We start from the raw sequence: 22857 nt of genomic DNA, 5'->3' as shown, positions 1-22857 counted from the left end.
CGACAATACACATCGCCATCTAGCCCCGAAGTAAGAGTAGTTTGTGTTATGGGTACTAAGATAGCTGATGAAGATTTTTATGAATAGGATACATAAATACTTACATTATACAAATAAACACTCAGACACTGAAAAACATTCATGTTTATCACACAAACATAGTGGGAATTACAAGGAGGAAATAGGAGTTAGGAAATTGGCCCGTGCGTCGAAGAGCAGTAAAGGCGTCGATCTCGGTTACTATATACTACTTTATGGTGATAATAGTCGTTGAAGCCCACCAACACGCATTGGAGCAGCATGGTGGGTCTATGCTCTAAAACCGACTGTCCCATGAGAGACGAGGTCTGTGCTCAGCTGTGGGACGCTAATCGGCTGCCGAAGATGGTAATTATTGTACATATAAATAAAGTGGAAGTGTCTGTCTTCAGCTTATACTAAAAGGCACTGACTTCGCATAGATCAAAGCAGATAATATGTAAATAGGTAGTTGCGAAAAGCAACAAGTTTCATAGAATTGTTGGTCATCAATACTAACAAATGTAAAGTCTAATCGCTTAGATACATCTAACGTCATATTTGTACTGACTTTGTAAATATGATGAAATGATAAAAACATTTATGCAAATTAAGATTAATTTGCTATACTCCGCGAACAGTATGAGGATCTGTTAAGACTTAACAATTATTCATTGTAAAGTCAACATCTCATATTCAAATTCAAAATTTCTTTATACATGTAGACCTATAACAGGCACTTATGAAGCGTTCATACATATATGTTTACATAATTGTGAGGGATGGTGATAATTTCGTTCGCCAACTTAGATCTAAAGCTTCAATGTCGACATCCTGAGGATGCCCCGGTTTCGGAGCGAAACGTTCGTAGAGGGTACATTGCCGAGGATCTGTTTGGTGTGGTGTATACGGATTGAAGAAATTATAAATAACACCGTACAGATTCTCCTGCTGTTCGCGGAGTATAGCAAATTAAGCTTTATTTTCATAATATATTATGGATTTCCGCAAAGTAACGCATGCTTCTATCCAATAGATAAAAGCATTTTTTAGTTTTATTAGAGCTTTTTGCGACAGAGCGCATCAGGGGAACTACTGCTGTACTTTTTTTTTATAATAATAAATAAATATGCTTCGACAATACACACATCGCCATCTAGCCCCAAAGTAAGCGTAGTTGTTATGGGTACTAAGATGACTGATGAATATTTTTTAATGAATAATATACATAAATACTTATAATATAGGTACATATAAACCCAGACATTGAAAACCATTCATGTTCATCGCAAAAAAAATTCCAGTTGTGGGAATCGAACCCACGGCCTTGCACTCAGAAAGCAGGGTCTTACTTACTTCGGAGTAAAATTTTATTTTTATAGTTATCTCGACTGCCGAAACATTTATTTAGTTTTATTTGTGGCTCATTAGTCTGCCATTGCCGGAGAGATGTAGGTTCAAAACTTCATATTAAATATATTTGTTATTTCCTTTGAGTGTAGGTGAAATGCTTGTTTAATAAAAGCGTATCCAAATAACCCTTATCCATAATCGGTTTCTACGCGGAATCGTACCTGAACGCTAAATCGGTTGGCGGCACGCCCCTTTCGTTAGGGTGGCCACCCCCGAAGCAGGGTCGCATTAGACCAGACCTGAGAAAATTATAAAATTTTATATTCCAAAGTTGACCCTGCCGGTGATTAACCCGAAACCTCCCACGTAAAAACCACAACGCTCACTACTGCGCACAGGGAGATCGACAAAATGCTTATTAAATCTTCTTCTTCTTCTTCTTGCTATTAATGTGCTATTGTTTTTTCCTGCGGGCTACGAGTGAGCTCAAAATTCAAAATTCATTGACGGCCAAGTGGCGCAGTGGGCAGCGACCCTGCTTTCTGAGTCCAAGGTCGTGGGTTCGATTCCCACAACTGGAAAATGTTTGTGTGATGAACATGAATGTTTTTCAGTGTCTGGGTGTTTATCTGTATTATTAGTATTTATGTGTGTTATATTCATAAAAAATACTCATCAGCTATCTCAGTACCCATAACACAAGCTACGCTTACTTTGGGGCTAGATGGCGATGTGTGTATTGTCGAAGTAAAAAAAAAAAAATATATTTCAAGTAGGCCCAGTTTATAAGCTCTTCTGAAACGTCAAGCTCGATTCATCTATCCCCCACAAGATTTGAAAATCACGTGTTTTATGGCATTACAATTTCAAAGATCTTTGTATTTAGGTAAAGGTTATTTACATTCGATCGGAAATTTCTAAACGAGCAGGGCTTAGTGTCAAATGAGGGCAGGCAAGGGATATTAATATACATCCCACAACCGCAAATTATCATACGGTTGATGTATGACTTTCCCTACACTTTCAGCATCTATTGCATTCGCATAATGTCATAGACTATACACCATAGAGCATAGAGCGCGGCCAGTATTGTTCCTTGTAATTGCACACTTTCTCTATTTCCACTCTGTACTTAGGTAAATGCCTACGATTTCCCCTTTACTAGGGAATTTGATATTCATTTTACTTTGGTTAGGTTACTTTGTGTTTCTTTAATATATTGGACAGAAGTAGACGTTACTTTTCGGAAATCCATAATATATTATGAAAATTAAGCTTAATTTGCTATACTACTTAGACTTACCAATTATTCATTGTAAAATCAACATCTCCTGAGGTTGCTCCGGTTTCGGAGCGAAACGTGCGTAGAGGGTACATTGCCGAGGAGTGGAGTATACGGATTGAAAAAATTATAAATTACACCATACTGATTCTCCTGCTGTTCGCGGAGTATAGCAAATTATGCTTAATTTTCATAATTAAAATATAAAGTAAAGTCCTTTAAACGTATTTTCGGCCTTTTTTGTTACAATGTACTATTTTGTTTTTCTATCTACAAAAAATAATTAGGCTTTACTATGTTAACCATTTTTGAAATAATTTTATCTAAGCTATGGTGAAAAATGCGTCGAAATCCATTGTGGGGTTATGTAGGAGTTAGCGGATAAACAAACCGACAGACGCGGAAAGCTCCTTTGTTTTATACTATGTGGAGAAGAACCCAGTGCCCTATATACTTACAATTTTTTTTAAATGTTTAACGCATATGTACCTATTATATCTGACGTTTTTTAATTTTTAGCGATTTGCTTGAGTCCCTCCTCGTTTTAGAAGGCTTCATTTGGTTTATTCACAGCTTAATTTTTATTTATCCTTTTTATATTACATACTTTTAAAAAAAAAAGTTTCGAGAATATTGTTTACATAATCATATAGATAAGAATAAATCACCTTCATAAAAATAGCTTTAATTTTCGGGACTTTAAATCAGATCAATAAAACCAATTAAAAAAAAAATATTTTCGTCCAACTGTCAAAGAGGATATTATAAACATAACGTTATAGCCTTCGTGTTCGTATAGTAATTTTCCTCCAATCTTTCCATCGAGTATTTAAAATGCTACTCGCGTTTTTCCTGTATAATACGTTTGCTTGGAATACTAACTGCTTCTTTCGTAACTTGGCACTTTACCTTAAACTAAATAATAAAAGGACGATAAAAGTCATCTATATCTATCTACAAAGGAAATTTAACTACCGGGGCATCATAAAAAGCGGGAGCTTTATGCAGGCCAGTCGCCGTCTTGGATATTTGAATTTAGAATTAAGATTCGATGGTCAAGTGCGACGTAAAATTATATGATGACCGTTACTAGAACGTTATTCGCTTTTACCCGTTACCGTCAGTTTGTGATAACGTTATAAAATACATGTTGCTTTAACCACTTTATTTTAACTGCTATAAAGTATACCTTCTAACTTTAAAGCTTATAAAAGTAGGTATGTCTTTTGAAGTTATACTTACTTCTTTCGCGGCGTTAGGGAAAAAGGAGTGAAATTATACGTTGTCAAGAAATGCGCGCGCACATGGTAGCACGATTCTAACAGGAAGAAGGTAGTTGCGAAACCGAGTGAGAGGGGAATACGTCTGCCTGCTCACTTTTTACGATTAGCGCGCACATCGTCACCAAAAAACCGTCACCCTTAAGTTAGCTATAAGGTTTGACAGTGTACACTTCCAATTGTCAAAGTCTGCGTGCTCATTCCCGTGATTTAATAGTACAAAAATCTCAAATTTTAATGTTCAGAGAAACTTGGTGGTCTGTTAATGAGATAACTAGGTAATGCGTTATAATAAAACTTTCAATGTATTAATATTTTTCTATTCCTTTATCCTTTTTTATATTGTTAGTGCTGTTTTCTATACAAGCGTAGAATAAAATTTTTGAAAAGATTATACAAAGAGCATTTAGGCAAAGAGTATACATACGCGTGCACACTTTATTTTTTTTGCTAAATAGTACGCTTTGACGCACTCTTGTAAAAACCAGTTTATCTTTGTTTCTCAGAGCTTGCAAATGTGAACTCAAACGAATTATGTCACGTTTGGATTTGAAGATATGCAATATGCATATTAAATTTTTCAAACTTTGAAATTTCAAATATGTATGTACAAGGAACCGGTTTACACAATTCATCATATATCGATATGAATTAATAAATAACGTCTAAAAATATCAACCTATTCTATCAACTATGCAAGTCTACCAATCCGCACTGGACCATAGTGTGGTGGACATCGACCTTAACGCCTTCTCATTGGGAGACATTATGGGTCGGTAATGGGTTATTTTACACCGTTATTTTTTGGAAGCCTGTCTATTATGTACTAATGATACGATTATGACATATAGGTCTATATTGTATATATTATATTATATTTATTGTAAATAAATATTCTATTATATAGAACGATCATCACGAAACTTTGTACACATATTCCTTAAGGTATTAAAAGTACTATAGGATGCTTTTTATCCCGAAATTAAGCTCAGTTCTCTTGGGAGAGTGGCGAAAGTGTTTGACGATTTTAAACCAGGCCTAGCTGTCCTAAATACATAAAGTGCTGCCACATTTATGAGGCGCATGTCTTTCGAAAAACAAAAACAAAAGCGGACGAAGTCGCGGGCAACAGCTAGTATATATATTAGTTTTTATGAAGTATGTATATTTTATTAATTTATGTTTATTATTTAAGTATTACTTTATGTACACCCTAACTTCATGTACTCAATTTAATTTCGTAGGTCGCCTGGTAGAGATCGCTTTTAAGCGATAAGGCCGCCTATTGTATCTTTTTCCTTTTTTTTCTAATGCTTGTTTTTTTTTTATTTGGTGTACAATAAAGTGTATTTCATTCATTCATTTCATTCATTATGTACTCTTTACAGATTTTTACAAACATGGAAACCGTTTGTTTTCCTTTGAAAGTCGTATATGTTAATCGTCCGTCCAACTAATACGACGCCTAATACCAAGTTGATTAGTCGCTGAGTTAGGGTGTGATGGAAAGACAAATAAACAAACAAATTTTCGTATTTATAACACTAGCCGTTGCCCGTTGTTTTGTTATTCTTCCACACCTATTTCCTATACAATATTTAGAACTTCAGTGCAGTTGTTTTCGCTAAGATCAATTGTAGATTTTACGCTCTATCAACAATTACTGTCGGCTAGGTATCGGTGTCAACATAGGTTATTAGCTCAAGGAGTTCCATTGTTGTACGATTCGAGCTAACCTTGGATATATCTGGATATCCGATCAATACTGCAAATAACCGAACATCGTATATTTCACTGAGTTAAGAGCTGGGTAGGTATCCAAAATAAGGTTCAAACATTTTTTTTTATTCCACTACAAGTTAGCCCTTGACTGCAATCTCACCTGGTGGTAAGTGATGATGCAGTCTAAGATGGTAGCTGTCTAACCTGATAGGGAGAATTGTGTTTATACCCCCCGTGGCGTGCATTTAGTTTTATGACCAGGGTAGGCATACAGCAGGAAATGGAAAAATCCTTCTACTTTAAGAGTTATATCAAAGAATTAGGGGAGGCAGTGCTTTTACGAATGTATGAAGTGCACGCCACTGCATACCCCTAATTGCTTTCCACGCGACATAGCATCGGAACACTAAATCGCTTAGCGGTACGTCTTTGTTGGTAGAGTGGTAACTAGCGACGGCCAAGGTCTCCCACCAGACCAGACCAGAGAAAATTCAGAAATTATAATTAAATCGCCCCTGCCGGAATCGAAGCCGGGGCCTTCCAGTTAAATTCACAGCGTTCACCGTTGCGCCAGTGAGGTCGCCGATACTAGTTTAGGTAAAAAGGTATTTTTAATTATGAAAATTAAGCTTAATTTGCTATACTCCGCGAAAAGCAGGAGAATCTGTAAATTTTAATTGGTATAATTTTTTATTTCTTCAATCCTTATAATCCACACCAAACAGATCTACGGCATTGTACCCTCTAGTAGAGGAGTATAGCAAATTAACCTTAATTTTCATAATATATCATGGATTATTTATTAACTGTGGAGTCTGAGTCTAGAAAATTAAGGTCCATCCGAGAAACAAATGATATGATTCGCGTCGCGTCCGTTTTCACATTGTAGGTAGATGTGCTAGATTACGTGATTAAATAGGCCACAGGGGTTTGTGCGGTCTGGTATCGAAATGTGTAAAGATGTATTGTAGTTTGATAAACTTTTGCAGTAGTAGAGCCAGTGGCGTGCATAGAGGGTATGCAGGCGATATAAAATTAAGAAATTCTCCAGTACGAGTTATAAATACTTAAATTCAAATTCAAATTCAAAATTTCTATATTCATGTAGGCCTATCACAGGCACTTATGAAGCGTTCATACATATTTGTTTACATAAATGTAAGGGGACGGTGATAACTTCGTTCGCCATCTTAAATCTAAAGCTACGAGGGTTCCAAACGCGCCCTGGTCTAAGAAGAGCCCACAACAAACTTAGTCGGGTAATTTTTTTTTGTTATCACTATCTTCCAGAAAATTTATATTAAGCTATGAAGCTAGAGCAATTCACACTCAAGCTTTTTTATCGTTTAAGTAATCCTTAATATTATAATAGGATTTTTCTGTAAACGTTTTATATAAACTTTGAACTTATTGAGAGACATCTCAAAGATTTCATTTGGTAATTTGTTATAAAATAATATACAATTGCCCTTGAATGAATTTGCAATTTTGTGTAGCCTAGTAAACTGCACAACAAGTTTATTTTTGCTTCTAATATTTATATTGATACAGTGAATTTTTTTTATAAATTTTGATATATTTTTATGGACATAAATTAAATTTTCATATATGTACTGACTATGCACTGTCATTATTTTAACTTCTGTAAATTTATCCCTTAATGACTCTCTTGGGCCCATTTTATATATCGCACGAGCAGCCCTTTTCTGCAGGACGAAAATAGAATCTATATCAGCAGCATTACCCCATTATAAAATGCCATAGGACATAATGCTGTGAAAATAACTAAAATACACAAGCCTAGCAGTTTCTGTTTGTCATATGACGAATCTTTTTTACCGCGTATGCTGCAGAACTTAGTCTGTTCGCTAAATTATTTATATTGAAGCTTAGCATCTAAAGTTATTCCTAAAATGATTGTCGTATCCATCAAATCCAAGTCCTCATTATTAAGTTGTACAATGGTTTTTACTTGTTTAACATTCGGTAGTGAGAATTTAATACTCTTCGTTTTTTTTCCGTTAAGAGCTAAGTTATTAGCCTCAAACCATTGTACTACTTTAGCGAGACATATGTTTACATCGTCAAGATTTTTTTCACGACGTTTAATTTTAAACATCAAAGATGTATCATCAGCAAACAATACTATCCCGTGATTGTCCTCAGCTAGGTTAGGAAGGTCATTCATATAAATGAGGAATAGAAAAGGTCCTAATATAGATCCCTGGGGGACACCAATTTTCACAAATGACCCGTTAGACCGCTTTCCGTTCACGTCAACTTTTTGAATTCTATCATTAAGATAGGAAATCATTAAATCTAGAGCTATGCCCCTAATTCCATAGTGGTGTAATTTCCTGAATAATGTTTCATGTTGTACACAATCGAAAGCATTGGACAAGTCACAGAAGACGCCAACTTCTCCCAGGCTTCAAATATATTTTTTACTAACTCAACACCAGCATCGGTTGTTGAGCGACCCCGTGTAAAACCAAATTGCTGCCCGTGCAGTAAATAAATTTATATAACTCTTACAATGCCTATTCTTAAGTTTTTTACAATTCTTACTGTTGATTTTCTTCATTTTATATCATCTGCATACAAATATATGAATATTGGTTTTCGATGTTCTATGAGCTGTCTCCAAAGGACAGCTCAAAAAAATCTTTTTTAAAAAGTCGCTCAGAATTTTTTAAAATTTCAAAAAATCATCAAAAATAGATTTTTTTTGTTGTAATTTTTTTTCTCGATACGGTATATATGAAAGTTTCAATTAAAAATTCAAATTTTAAAAGGTCGCTCAGAATTTTTTTTAATTTGCAAGTGCGTTTCTTTTTGTGGAGCGACCTATAATATTCAAATTAAATTTCTATACATTTTTTTCCTTTTATTTAATGAAGTTATAATTGATTACCCAGCTACAATCGAAGACTGCATCATAACATGTAGTGGAATAAAAAAAAAAAATCAATGTTGTTTTTTTTGCTAGCCGTACCGTCTTGTGCTAATGACCTCTGTCCTCCACAACGAATCGCTTCCGGAGCAACAGATGTCAGCTGCCAAATTACAAGCGCCATGTCGTAATGATCTCTATTACTACTCGCGAAAATAGTAACCGTATTTAAATGATTAGTCACGAAAAGACACACAGTAGTGTATCGGAGCCAAGTTCGGAACGAAAACAATGTAATAGGCGTGATGACAGTAACAAAGAATTGCTAAAATATCCTTAGGGGAGACCCGTGCCCTATAGTGGGCCGGTCAAGTGGCGTGCACTTCATACATGCACCAAAGCACTGCCTACCCAAAAATTTATATATAACTCATATAAGAGGAGGATTTTTGCCGTTTTATGCAATTTTGTTGGTGTATGCATAGCATGTTCCATATACCATCGTCACTGGGGCCGGTACTGGGTTTATAACGATGGTGATATATTCAAGTACGGTTAAGGTTGGCAACCCTAATCTCAATAGAGACCGATAAGGATGGCGCCGTGGAATTAATTTAAATGATAATACAAGAAACGTCTATATACGGGTTCGAACCTAACATACGTGTTTAAGGGCCCATAAAATTCCCATTACTGTCGGGAAGTGGCCGAACAAATTCGATTAGGAGATACGACATGTCACGTGAGATATTGAATTGGTCATAGAATTGGAATAACAGTTTAAACTTGCGTAAAGGTCAGCTTAAAAAGTAAAGCTATATACACATTAACTTATTGTATTGACTTATGTTACAGTAATTTTATAAAGTGGTTAAATAGCCAAACTTTTTATAACTATAAATTCATATTTACTCATAACACAAACATAAACATACCATACACACCAAGACACACTACTCAATCGTTTTATTTTTATTTTATCTTGTTTTGGCTATGGAAGAGGCCTACTGACACAAGTATTTTGATGCTTGTTGGGTGGTATTCACAACATGTATCATTTACAATGTAAGAAACGAAATAAACGATTTTTATTTTTTTTATTTATTTATATTTGCCAGATAACTATAGAGAACTGATAATTATTAATTAGTTAATAGATAGAATTCAAGAAACATTAAAAATTATATTTGATTAATAACCAATGTTCATGACATTGTGTTGGTGGGTATTTTGATATAAATACGACTGCATTATCGATACACTAAACACATTCGTCCTACATGGACTCGAACGATGCAAAGATACCTCCCGGTGTCTTTGTCGTTTATCACTTTTTTATTTTCAGTATAATAATCTCCCACTACTGGACATGTTTGGGTGCCCACAATGCACAATGCTGTACATCTTCACACTCATGTAACGAAATTTGCCAAACGTGACACGTCCTTAAAATAATACACTCAACTACCTCCGTTTTTAAAGTAATATTAATGAAAAAGGGCCCGGCCGATCTGAAACATTAAAGTTTATTGTACAAATTTTAGTAAATAAATTAAATATTGAATAAAAATAGATAGATGTTTCACATTAAACCTCAAAAAGAATAACAAAAACAGTCTCGTCATCGACCCCGTTGCGTCACATTACGGGATTCCATTACCGAAGTTAAAAGCCTTTTTGTTAACAAACGACATAATCCTGACGTTACTGCGATACACATCAAACTATGCTTTCCGTTTATTCGTTTGGTCACGATTCTTTTTTCTATTCCCACTTATCAGGATATTCATTTATGACAAACAAGCTATGTAGATTATAGCTAGGTAGGTTACCTTACCTTCAAAAAGATTATCAAGTAAACAAAAATAACACATTTCATAGTAATATTGATGTTTGTAGTACCTATTAAAGTTTTATTAAAGTATTATGAAATTCTGCTTAATTTATACTCCGTGAACAGCAGGAGAATCTGTATGGTGTTATTTATAATTTCTTCAATCCTTATACACAATTCAAGGTTTTATTATATATAAAAAATCATTACTTTTTAATGTAAACTTTGTTTAAAAATAGAAGGAAAACAAATAAAAAAACAAATCAAATAAAAAGAGATATTCTTTATTAATGTCATGCTTTTATTATTTTTTAACATTTTCAAAACGATCTTTACACTATAAAGTATCTGAAAGATTGTTTATATAATAAGACATGTAAGGAGAAATTTAATGGCTACGTTCCGATACGTATAAGAAGCGGTTCACACCGTGAAGCACAGGTAGTGAATACTTGGTAACGATAAAACTTTAATGCTGATTTAGTGATAAGCCGATTGGGCAGTAATCACGATGCAAGTTTATATTTAAGTCAGCAATCTCACATAGTGAATGCATTGCGCGACGCCTTATTTACATAGGGCTTTAGGTAAAAAAACATATTCTCAGGGCATGTATATTAGCTATGTTTAAATTGTCTGGCCTAGTGCTACGGCCGGTATATTATATATGTATGTATATATATATATATATATATATATATATATATATAAATTATGTAAATTTACTAAATAAAAAAACTTTAGTAAATTTATTATATTATGTAAATTTTTTTATATATATATATATATATAAAAAATTACTTTCAGATTAAGGAAATCCCTCCATCTTTTGGTCGCATCAGAATCGTCAGCCTTCTAAATAGGAGCTACTGGATGGTTCAGTTAACATCCCTTATCAATGTCTGACGCGCTCGTATCTCTCTAGCCCTTCGTACGGCCAACCCCGACATTCAATCGGCACATTGATGTATTTCCTCTATATCCTTTGCAATTCAATAGGACTCAACGACGCTCAAGTAAATCTCGAAATACCCGCTTTGTCTCCCCTACTAATAGGCTCAGAGTTTGTGACAACTAGTAGGAGTTTAAAAAAGAGAAATTCTAACTTTATTTGTATTTCTTGCAGGTAGTACAACAGATCTCACGCCCACACTCATCGGGATATATGACTCACTATTGGAGCCAGTAAAGAGTCTGAGACCTGAAGCTAACCGCCTCGAAACAGCCAAAGATGCCAGAAACGACCCACCTGTACAAGAAAGCATTGAAGACAATATGACAGAGGAAAAGGATGCTACAGTACCCGCAAGCCCACCGAAAGATCCTTCCAAAATAGCGGGCAGTATTAAGCTACCCATAGCGACAATTAATAAAAGTTCTCTCTTTACATTACGAACTAAAAGTGATAATAATGGTGCTATTGAATCCAAATGTGACCTTACCAGTGATACAGTTAAGGAAAAAGTGCAAAGGACGTTTAAAGAAATCAATAAAGAAACTACAACATTCGACAATCTCTCTCCAAATGTTAAAAGAATGATATCTGGTGCAGCGGAGACGACCACGCTGAAATTCCAAAAGAAATCAATAACAATAGGTAGATCATCAACAAGACGGTGTAATATCCCCCTTGTAGGGGCAACGTCGAAGATATCCCAATCAGGCCTTGAAATATTGCCGTCAGTAGAAATTTACGATCAGCCAACTATAAAAACTTTTAGCAACGAATCCCCAGCGAAAACAGCAATAACAGTCCCTCTAATTAAACCAGATTTTAAAATCAATGATGAGCAAACGACTTATGATGTCCCATCGAATAATCAACCTGCTATATACGATGTTCCTAATCTTAATAAGACTGCTTTCGAAACTCTCTCCTTGCCTTTCATCGACCAATCCATCGAACTCTCTATTTCCTGTAACGATAGGGAATTCGATACCAAATTACCCTCGAAAGACAGTTCACCACAAAAACCTGAACCTAAAACATCGACGCCTGAAGCATCACCTATCAAGTTTCCAAAAAATCTGAATGATGGTACGAATAGCTTACATAGAAAGAACTTCGGATCGAAAACAGAAGGTTCTCCGAGTAAGTTACTGAAAACTGGACCGTATCCAGAAGCAGTGGCGTCTACAGGTAACTTGAAAATGATACAAGAAAAAGAAGTTATCAGACTAAATCCAGCGATTGAAGTGACTAGACCTTTATCAATGAGTTCCATTGCGTCATCTAGCTCTACTTCAAGTAGTGGTGTTCAAAATAAGGGAGGAGTGAACTCCGCATACTTGGCTTCGATCGAAAGTCTAGATGATCATAGTGACGCTGATATGACATCTGCGAATGGGAGCAACAACTTTGTCAACAGTGCTGGTATGCTGAAGACCAGCGTGTCAGAAGACAGTCGGACGGAATTGCCGAGTAAGTAATTTTTGCACAGCTTTATGTGACAGAGCTGGTCTGGAGAAGTACTACTGTTATGTTTATTTCTGCCGCCAAGCCGTATTCTGTGTTCCGGTCTGAAAGTTATGGTTGCCGTTGTAAACAGAAACATAAGGCTTAACATACTCCACTGGTTTCTGTCAGTTTGTAGGACGCGTTCATTGCAAGTTGCTTTGTTATAATATTGTATAGCCATGGTTGCCCACTTACCAGCCATCTGCCATCTGGTCAGTCCATCAATTATTACTACAATACAATGCACGTAGGCATGTATGCCCACGATTTCGGAGATTGCATGCGACCTCGCACATATCGACTGGCAGGGACAATTTTGGGAATTTTCAATTTCTGAAATTTTGAAGAAGAAGTTTGCTGGGAGACATCGGGCGTGTCTAGTTACGAACCTACCGAAAAAGACGTGCTTCTTAAAGATTTATGAGGAGTATGGGTTAAATACAACTGCCCGTGGGCCGTGACCATCTTAGACTGCAATACTCCATGCCAGCTGGTGAGATTGCAGACACGGGCTTATTTGTAGTTGAATAACTAAAAATGAATCGCAGCGACTGATTCACTATGAACTATAGAATACAAGTGCCTCTTTTTTCCCTTAGTTTACATGAAATAGAAATAAATAATCTATTATCTTTGGCCAGGACAAAACGCTTTCGAGGAGATGCCCGGACTATCTCAGCTGGAACGAGTATGTGCAGAGATCGTGCAAACAGAAAATGTCTACGTAGAAGATCTCAGGCAGGTTGTTGAGGTAAGCATATCCTAGAGCTCGTTTATAAACGCCCCACCAGGTTTCTTCCTTATAGGAGTGCCGGATTTAGAGCTTTGACTCGTCATGCTGTTCAATGCAGATTTGAGGATTTGGGTAATTAATGAGCGGCAATCAACATGTGTTTATAAAGTAAGACTAAATCTTTGTTGCGGCATTGGAGTTCGTAATTCCAGTCAGTAAAATCTATTTGAAAAATGGCCCGACGTTTCGTTCAGACTGTCGACAGTCAAAAATGATTCGGGATTCTTCATCGCGAAATTTAAAATGTTTAAAAAGTAAGACCACAAGAATTACCGGCATTCGAATGTGTGTGGTTTTAAGGAGTTCCGTACCCAAAGGCGTATACATGGGGGGCCAGGGCAGGGCAGCTGCAGGAACAAAAAAGATACAAAATCTTTAATGTATAGATTACGAGACGTGATTAAAAAGTTAGACTCGTATAACCTATTTCGACATACGTTTGTGAAAACGTAAGAATGAATCGTAACGTTGAATGGATCACTTACGATTTCTATTTGAAATCATCCTTGGAGTTTTATAGTAACATTATGAAAACATCACAACAACCTGCCACACCGAAGTTTCGTACACCGCGATGCTATTTATATAACCGCATCCAGATGAATTGAAAAGCAGCTAACATTTCAAAGCGTTCTAAAGAGGAAGCGGCTTAAATAAACAACGTTGGGCAATCCCGTTGCGTCGGAAGGTGGTAAAAATACTTCCTTTTTTTACGATCCACCATATCCACCATAATTTACGTATGTATATTTGTTGCATAATCATGACTTGCTCGCTTTATTGTCAGGCCGGCAATGTCAATGTCCAGGAGGCGGCGATCCAATACATTTTATACCGGGAAAATAAATAGTTTCCGCGGGATAATTGAAAGCCAAATAAACGAAGCAATATAAACGAGATTAAAGTCGCTGGCTCAATCAATAGGCTACAACAGTCCACTGTTTAAATTAATACCTCTCGAAACGGGAGGGTTTTCCCATAATGACAAACTTACAATGTTTTGTTTGTTGAAAACTTAGAGCTTGCCTCCTGAATGAAAATTAAAAACACACACACACACACACACACACACACACACACACACACAGACATGCGCGCGCGCGCACGCACTTAAAACGAAGTGGTGCTATAAGTTGGACGTGTATGTACGTCAAACTTATACTATATAACACCCCAAGATTCTTGATTGCCATTGCAGTAAAATGTCATCGTGGTACTCCGTAACGCTCTATTTGCTTAGCGGGTCAGTAGGGCAAGGGTATTGCTAGGCAAACGCAAAACAAACTCTGTAGTTATATAATGGATACTTAACGAACGACGATGTTCAAGAAATGAACCGATCCAAGAAATCTAGATTTTAACCTATGAGGTCTGTGGCACCATATTTCCCGAACAGATGAACCAACCGATCTCAATATTGTTTTTTTTGTTTCAAAGCTGAATAAGTCAATTGTAATCTTAGCTATGTTCGATGAAAATCAGTCCAAGATGGACGCCGCCACAAAATGGCAGATTAGATATTTTTGTTCACAACTCCCTCAATATGGGTATTAAATGAAAGGGCTTGACTAGTAGAATAGAATACACCATGACAAATTTGAAATCCAAGATGGCTGCCACCGAAAAATGGCGAATTAAATTTTTTTTCACAAGTCCTTCAACATTGGTATGAAATACGAGTAAAATGGCTTGACTTTGAATAAAGTGCACTACAAGTGAAAGTCGTTGTTTTTTTTTTAAATTTTAATTTATATTTATTTTTGACAGCCTGGAGAGTGTTGTGGTCATCGTCATCATCATCATCATTATATCACTACAGGGCACTGATCTCCTCCCGCAATAAGGAGGGTTTAAGGCGGTAAACCACCATGCTGGCCCAGTGCGGATTGGTGGACTCCACACACTCCTTTGAGAACAGACAACTTAGTACCCATTACACAAGCTACGCTTACTTTAGAGATAGATAGTATTTTGTCGTAATATATTTATTCATTTATTTAAAAGAAGAAAAAGTAAGATAAGAATTTTTCCCGCACTTAAACGATTTTAGTTATATTTTCGGTTTTCTGAATTGACCCGAATCGTGAACCTTCCACCTAAATACAAGAGCGCATACCGGTGCACCCTAGGGAGAGGAAGATCGTCAGACAACTTCGTAAATAACTTCCCGAAAGGGCTGTCAAGTACCAGACGCCCCCCATTAGCAGATGTCAAAGTTAATGAGCAATATCTTTTGACATGAACCGACGATGGGCTATTCTTCAAGCGTCCAAAATATACTGTTTCAGTAGTTTCACGCTTTACTATTTTTAAACTACCTAGTTTAATTAAAAGAGGTTATTTTTCTAAAAACAAATGACTCAAAATGTGGATTTTTCTTACCTGCCTTATATAATAATAATGTTTCATTTTATAAATAATGCAATAAAAAAATATAGATGTATTAAAACATGAAATCGACTTACTAGAAACGGACAAAAATTATGTATAAGTTGCATATCGTCAGAGAAAAGCATATTTATATGATATTTATATTTATAAGGGATATTTTAAAGAATTGGGGCGAAACACTCACTTTTTTATATTTCTTGATGCAAACAAAACACAGCGTACATCTGTTATTTTATTCCACAATCACCTTGTTGGCATCTCGGGTGACAATGCTACCAACGTACAACAACAAAAAAATAAAAACTACCAACTACCATTAAATTTTACCACATATACAATATCATCATCATCATCATCATCACATCAACCGATAGACGTCCACTGCTGGACATAGGTCTTTTGTAGGGAGTTCCAAGTTCCACGATTCTGAGCCGCTTGGATCCAACGGCTACCTGCGACGCGCTTAATGTCGTCTGTCCACCTCGTTGGGGGTCGACCAACGCTGCACTTACCAGTACGGGGCTGCCATTCCAGCACCTTGGGACCCCAACGTCCATCCTTTCTCCGAACTATGTGCCCGGCCCATTGCCACTTAAGATTCGCGACTCGTTGAGCTATGTCGGTAACTTTGGTTCTTCTACGAATCTCCACATTTCTGATTCGATCGCGTAGAGATACTCCGAGCATAGCTCTCTCCATCGCCCGCTGAGTGACTCTAAGCCTTCTTATGAGGCCCATAGTTAACGACCATGTTTCAGAGCCATAGGTCATCACTGGCAACACGCACTGTTCGAAGACTTTCGTCTTCAGGCACTGAGGGATTTCTGACGAAAAGATGGCACGGAGTTTCCCGAACGCTGCCCATCCGAGTTGGATTCGGCGGTTCACCTCCTTCTCAAAATTGGACCTACCTAACTGGATCGTGTGTCCTAGGTATACGTATTCGTCAACAATTTCGAGTGCAGTGTTCTCAACGATTACTGGTTGAAGCGGAACATGAGCATTAGACATAATCTTCGTCTTGCTCATGTTCATTCGTAGGCCAACCTGTTGAGAAGCTCTGCTGAGGCCATCGAGCATCGTATTTAGGTCTCCCAGAGTCTCTGCCATTATGACTACATCGTCGGCAAACCGAAGTTGAGTGATGTACTCGCCGTTAATGTTGATGCCAAGTCCGTTCCATTCCAGAAGCTTAAAGACGTCCTCCAACGCAGCGGTAAATAGTTTCGGGGAGATAACATCTCCCTGTCGCACGCCTCGCTGCAATTGGATTGGTCTCGTAGTCTGATCCTGTATACGAACTGACATAGTGGCGTTTTTGTACAAACACTGCAACACTTGGATATACCGGTAGTCAATTCGGCATCTCTGCAGTGACCTAAACACAGCCCAAGTTTCCACCGAATCAAAGGCTTTTTCATAGTCCACAAACGCTAAGCAAAGTGGCCGGTTATACTCTTCAGTCTTCTGTATAACCTGCCGCAGCGTATGAATGTGGTCTATGGTACTAAAGCCCTTACGGAAACCGGCTTGTTCGGGAGGCTGGAAGTCATCAAACCTACGAGCGAGACGATTCGTAATGACTCTCGAAAACAGCTTGTAGATATGACTCAGCAGCGAGATGGGTCTGTAATTCTTCAACAAGGTATTATCACCTTTTTTGAAGAACAGAACCACCACACTCCTGTGCCATGCCTCTGGCGTTGTGCCTTGGTGAATAACGGAATCAAACAATCGCTGAAGGACTTTCAGTATCGGTTTTCCACCTGCCTTCAGGAGTTCTGCCGTTATTCCGTCATCAACCGGCGCCTTGCCATTTTTAAGCTGCTTGAGAGCCACACTAATCTCGTATAGGCTGACGTCTGGGATATCTTCGGTATAGTGTCGAGTTAATTTGGCTCTAGGATCCTTAGCCAAATCTTCAACAGGCGTCTGTACTGTGGTGTACAACTGTCCATAAAAGTTCTCAACCTCACCCAAGATCTCAGGTTTGGAAGAGACAAGACTACCATTATTGGTCTTCAGGCGCATCAACTGGCTCTGACCAATAGACAGATCTCTAGCGAACACTTTAGAGCCTCTGTTTTGCTCGATGGCATTTTTAATACGCTCTGTATTGAAGTGCCGCATATCACGAGTCTGTGATTTAGAGATCTGCCTATTAATCCGCCGGTAAGCGGACGCGTCTGCTATAGACTGTAGTCTCATCTCTTGCCTCTCCGTCATAAGCTTGAGTGTATTGGTTGAGAACCTATTGGCCTTGTTTCTACGGTGGGCCTTGTAGAATTTGGACCCGACTGTTTGGACAGTTTCCACCAGCCTGTTGTTCAAATCGTCCACAGTGTCGCAATCTGCTAGGCAACCGAACCGGTTCTGTAGTTCTAGTTGAAAGCTCTCGGGGTTTTGAATATGGGCACGAGTAGGCCGGAGTGTAGACTTCACCAGTCTGACTCTTTCAAGTTGAACGTTTATACTCAATGTGCCTCTTACCATACGGTGATCACTTCCGGTTTTAACCCTGTTGATCACAGAGACATCATTGAATACATGCCGTTTGGTCGACATGATGAAGTCGATCTCGTTTCTCGTGGAACCATCGGGGCTTATCCAGGTCCATTTCCTGTGTGGCCGCTTCTTGAAGAAGGAGTTCATCATATAAAGGCCCTCCTTCTCCATGAAGTCAGCCAACATTTGACCCCTGTGGTTCCGTTGCCCATACCCAAATTGCCCCACCCTCAACTCTGAACCAGTTCGCTCGCCAAGCTTCGCGTTGAAATCCCCCATCACAATATTGTAGTAGGTGTTCGAGGCATGTATGGCTTTTGAAATGTCCTCATACAAAACCTCTACATCCTCGTCTGGGTGTGCCGAAGTCGGCGCGTATACCTGTATGACCTTCAACGAATACCGTTTGGTAATTCTGAGTATAAGGTATGCTACCCTGCTCGACACACTTTCGACTTTTACAACATTGTTGACGAGAGACTTGTGGACGATAAACCCGACACCACCCTGTGACTGTTGGTCACCCTCCCGGTAGTAAAACAAGTTGCCGGATTCCAAGATTATCGAGTCCTCCCCCTCTCGCCGGACTTCAGACAATCCTATAATATCCCAGCGCAACTTGCTCACCACTTCTTCCAGCTCAATCACCTTTCCATCGGTCCTCAACGTGCGTGCGTTTTATGTTGCCAGGTCAAGTCGTCGGGGTTGGCAGCGGAATCTCTGCCGGAGATTCTTAACACCCCTTGCCCCGCCGTTACCATAACCGCTGCCAGAGCCAGGAATAGCGGGGCCGCCGGGAACTAGGGGCTGTGGTTTTTTCTCCTTCCCATTAAAGATATGCCCGATAATGACCACGCTGGGCAGGCGGGTTGGTCATCGCAGGGCTAGACTGATCGCCCCGGCGTCGCTGCTGCCCGACACCGGTCTGTGCCATTTGTTCAGCCTAGCCAATTCGAAGTGGTTATACCGCCACTTGTCGGTCGCCATTGTTTAAGCTTATGCATTGGCAGGTCCCAAATTACCTTGGGAATCAGATTATAAAAGCCACCGTAGAGATTCTCCTGCTTTCCGCAGAGAATCTTCAGTTTCACTGTATAAGCATAGAAAGCCAAACGATACACGTGGTCACTTCACGATTACAGTATCCATTCCGTAGATTTATAGGCCAAATAATCGTAGTGTATTAACACAGTAACATAAGCACTAATTAGGCTCGTGGAAACTTTTAAGAGAAAGTTAAAATGTTAAGCCGTACTTTACCGGGGAAAGTGTGTAATTTGGCTATAAATTCTGTTCCGAGCAAAATAATTGGCCGGTGGACATCAAACTTATCGTAAGCACGCATTTGTTCGGCTTCTAGTAAATCTGGAGCATTCATGCTATAATGGGATTAAAAAAAAACCTACTTCGATCCATACACACTGTGAACGATGCGCTTAAAATGTAGCTATCAAAGTATGCCACCAGTTATCACAAATAGTCATTTTCGTTCAAATAACTTTTAAGGTTCACCCTAGGTTTTTTGATTTTCCACAATCTAGCAAGACAATAATTATTATGGCAGATGTAACATGAATAGATACGTACAAACATACATGCAAATAACTGAAAAACATGCCGCAACCGATATTTAACCAAACGATATATATTTTTATTTTGAAGACAAAATTACGGCCAGAGTCATTATTAGTAAAGAGATTAGTAAAGAGAAGTTAACTTCTTTTTAGTAATAGACATCATTTTAATTTAAAAAAAAATATTTTATTTAGTTAGACGGTACAATAATAAAATTACCGGGTTTTTATTTGATTCACGGCTATTAAACTTTTCTAAAGAATATAAATTTTAACCGCAAACGTAATCGTGTGACTTGGTCCACGAAGTTAGACATAATATAGGCAGCACATAAAAAAAAAACTTTTTGCAACATATTTTAGTGTTGCCATTTGCACATGTTAAATCTGGAATCTATAAAACGAATGTTACTCCTAGTACTATCGTGTGAGATGTTAACATATAAATTTTGTATCACATATGGGATTTAAAACCGGGATACTTATCGCCCATAACAGTAGTGATTTATATATAACCCAATAAAGCCGTGGCATAGCCTACACCCATTACCTAGAGTTCGCAAAAACCTGTGCTACCCTACAATCATCCCTTTTTAGGCTGTGGCCATCCCGTTAGAGCACTAACAAGTGGCAACCTACAAACGTGTTGTTTTCCAAACGAAACATTCTTATTTTCAAATCACTAGAGTTTAAAATCGCTTGTGTTTATAATTTTAATACGAACAGTAACAAGTGGCCCGTTCGTCCTCAAGGTTTTCTTATAACGGTTAAGTTTAAGTATGGAACTAAATGCACGTAGGGGTCAATGTAATGTGGATGTGATGATTAATCATTAGTTTGTTAGAAACATTACAGCGAAACAGTTAGTTGTTTAGTAAAGATGTCATGTAAAAAGGGAGATATTTCTATCGTGAGACATTCTACGGAGAGAAATGAAGAGTTAGATATACTCAAGGAAAAATGTATTAAAACAAAGCTTATAGAAAATTCCTATATAATTATTAAAATAATAAATAAGCATTTTGTCATCAATCAAATCAAATCAAATACACTTTATTGTACACCAAATTCAAAGCAATAAAGGAAACGAAAGAAAAGGTACCTACAATAGGCGGCTTTATCGCTTAAATGCGATCTCTATACAGCAACACAGGCACCTTACACACATACATACACATGTACATGAAGTTAAAAAGAAAGGTTAGGGTGTACACAAAATGATACTTAAATATTAAATAATAATACATACATTACAAAAATAAATAAATAATAATAGAATATATAAAATATACACAGTAAATATAATATAAAATTATTAATCAACGAATTAGTTTGGCCATCCAAAGGGGCAATGCTGCCAGCATCTTAGGAACTGTGCCTCGCTGCGGTGGTTTCGAGGACGTTTTAGATTTTATTTAGTTTTTAAATAGTTTATTTTAGGTTATAGTTATGTTTTAATAAAAAATATATCCTGCACAAATAAGAAACATAATATAAAATAAACAATATATACATACTCTTATGTGTCTTTATAACATGATACCAAAGGTAATATTAGATTTACCTATACATAAGTTTAAAGAATGTATAAAAAAATCTTTAATACATGGAAGTTACTATACTATTGATGAATTTCTTAAAGACAAGGTTGCCTGCAAGCAAGCCGCTTCGCTTTCATCTCACACAAGATAGAACAATGATTGTTAAATTGTAAAATTATGTTGGAAAAGAGCAACTGCTGAGTTTCTTGCCGGCTTCTTCTCGGTAGAATCTGCCTTTCGAACCGGTGGTATAGACACTACAAACAGACAAACTTGACGTTTCCAAAGTGCTTTAAATAATTATTTTTTAATTCGTATTTGAACTTTGAGTTTACCAAGATCGAAACTGCAATGTTTCCTACTTGATGGCGCTGTAGTCGCTGAGGGCATTGTATATTAATTTCGGCATTGGAGGAAAGAAAGCCGTAGCTTAGTCGTAAAGCGCTCAGGCCGCGATTGCCAGAGAGTCGCAGGTTCAAATCCTGTCGGTTCCAAAATTTTTTTAAACTTTACAAAGCAGTAATCCGCCCGTCGAATTCCTAAAAGTGACCCGGTTGCCATAAATAAATAGAATAAATATAAAGTTGAATAGCATCCTTGATGAAAAGAACGTGGGTAAGCAGTAACGGCATTCTGAAAGCACTAATAAATCGATACGACTCAATTTACAAGTTGTATATTAAACTCCACGTAGGGTTGCCTGGACGCAGAAATTTTAATTTGTAACTTTTTTTTTATATTGCATATTAATATTTAATGTAAGTTTTTTTTTATTTAGTTGAGTTTTTAATTATTCCATTTATGTTATAGTGTAGTGCGTAGTGATGGGTCATAGATAACAAGTAAATAAATAAATAAACAAAAGTTGAAGTTGAAAATTTATAAATTACCGAATTGTCCTTTCCTTGGACCTCCCTCTTAAAACAGCGCCAGTACCCGACCTAAGGCCCTATAATAATTCACCAACCTCAGCACAATAAAACTCAACCGTGGGTGTTCGCTGTGTAACAGTAAATATCGATATTCGACCATGATCGATGCGCCTACGCATCGATCGATCGGTGCATCGCAATCGGTCACTGGTCGTCGTTATCTGTAGCACTTTACTATTGTTACACTACAGGTTTATGCTTTTACTAGCGAGGCTAGCATAACGTACGTGATGATAAATCACATCGTTAAAGAACAGATACCAAAAGTATTTTTAGTAATA

General features: G+C 37.4%; 1 protein-coding gene across 2 annotated transcripts in view; it reads left to right on the top strand.

Moving 5' to 3' along the window:
* Positions 1–22857, top strand: part of LOC120634935 — a 134821-nt gene that overhangs the window by 89778 nt on the left and 22186 nt on the right. For both annotated transcript variants that reach the window (XM_039905828.1, XM_039905830.1), the window contains exons 2-3: positions 11509–12804; positions 13482–13591. In XM_039905828.1, coding sequence (XP_039761762.1) covers positions 11509–12804; positions 13482–13591 — 1406 coding nt within the window. The remainder of the gene's footprint in view (positions 1–11508; positions 12805–13481; positions 13592–22857) is intronic.

Source organism: Pararge aegeria, chromosome 25, assembly GCF_905163445.1.
Source record: "Pararge aegeria chromosome 25, ilParAegt1.1, whole genome shotgun sequence".
In the NCBI taxonomy this organism is placed as follows: Eukaryota; Metazoa; Arthropoda; class Insecta; order Lepidoptera; family Nymphalidae; genus Pararge; species Pararge aegeria.
This window is presented reverse-complemented; position numbering and strand designations above follow the sequence as displayed.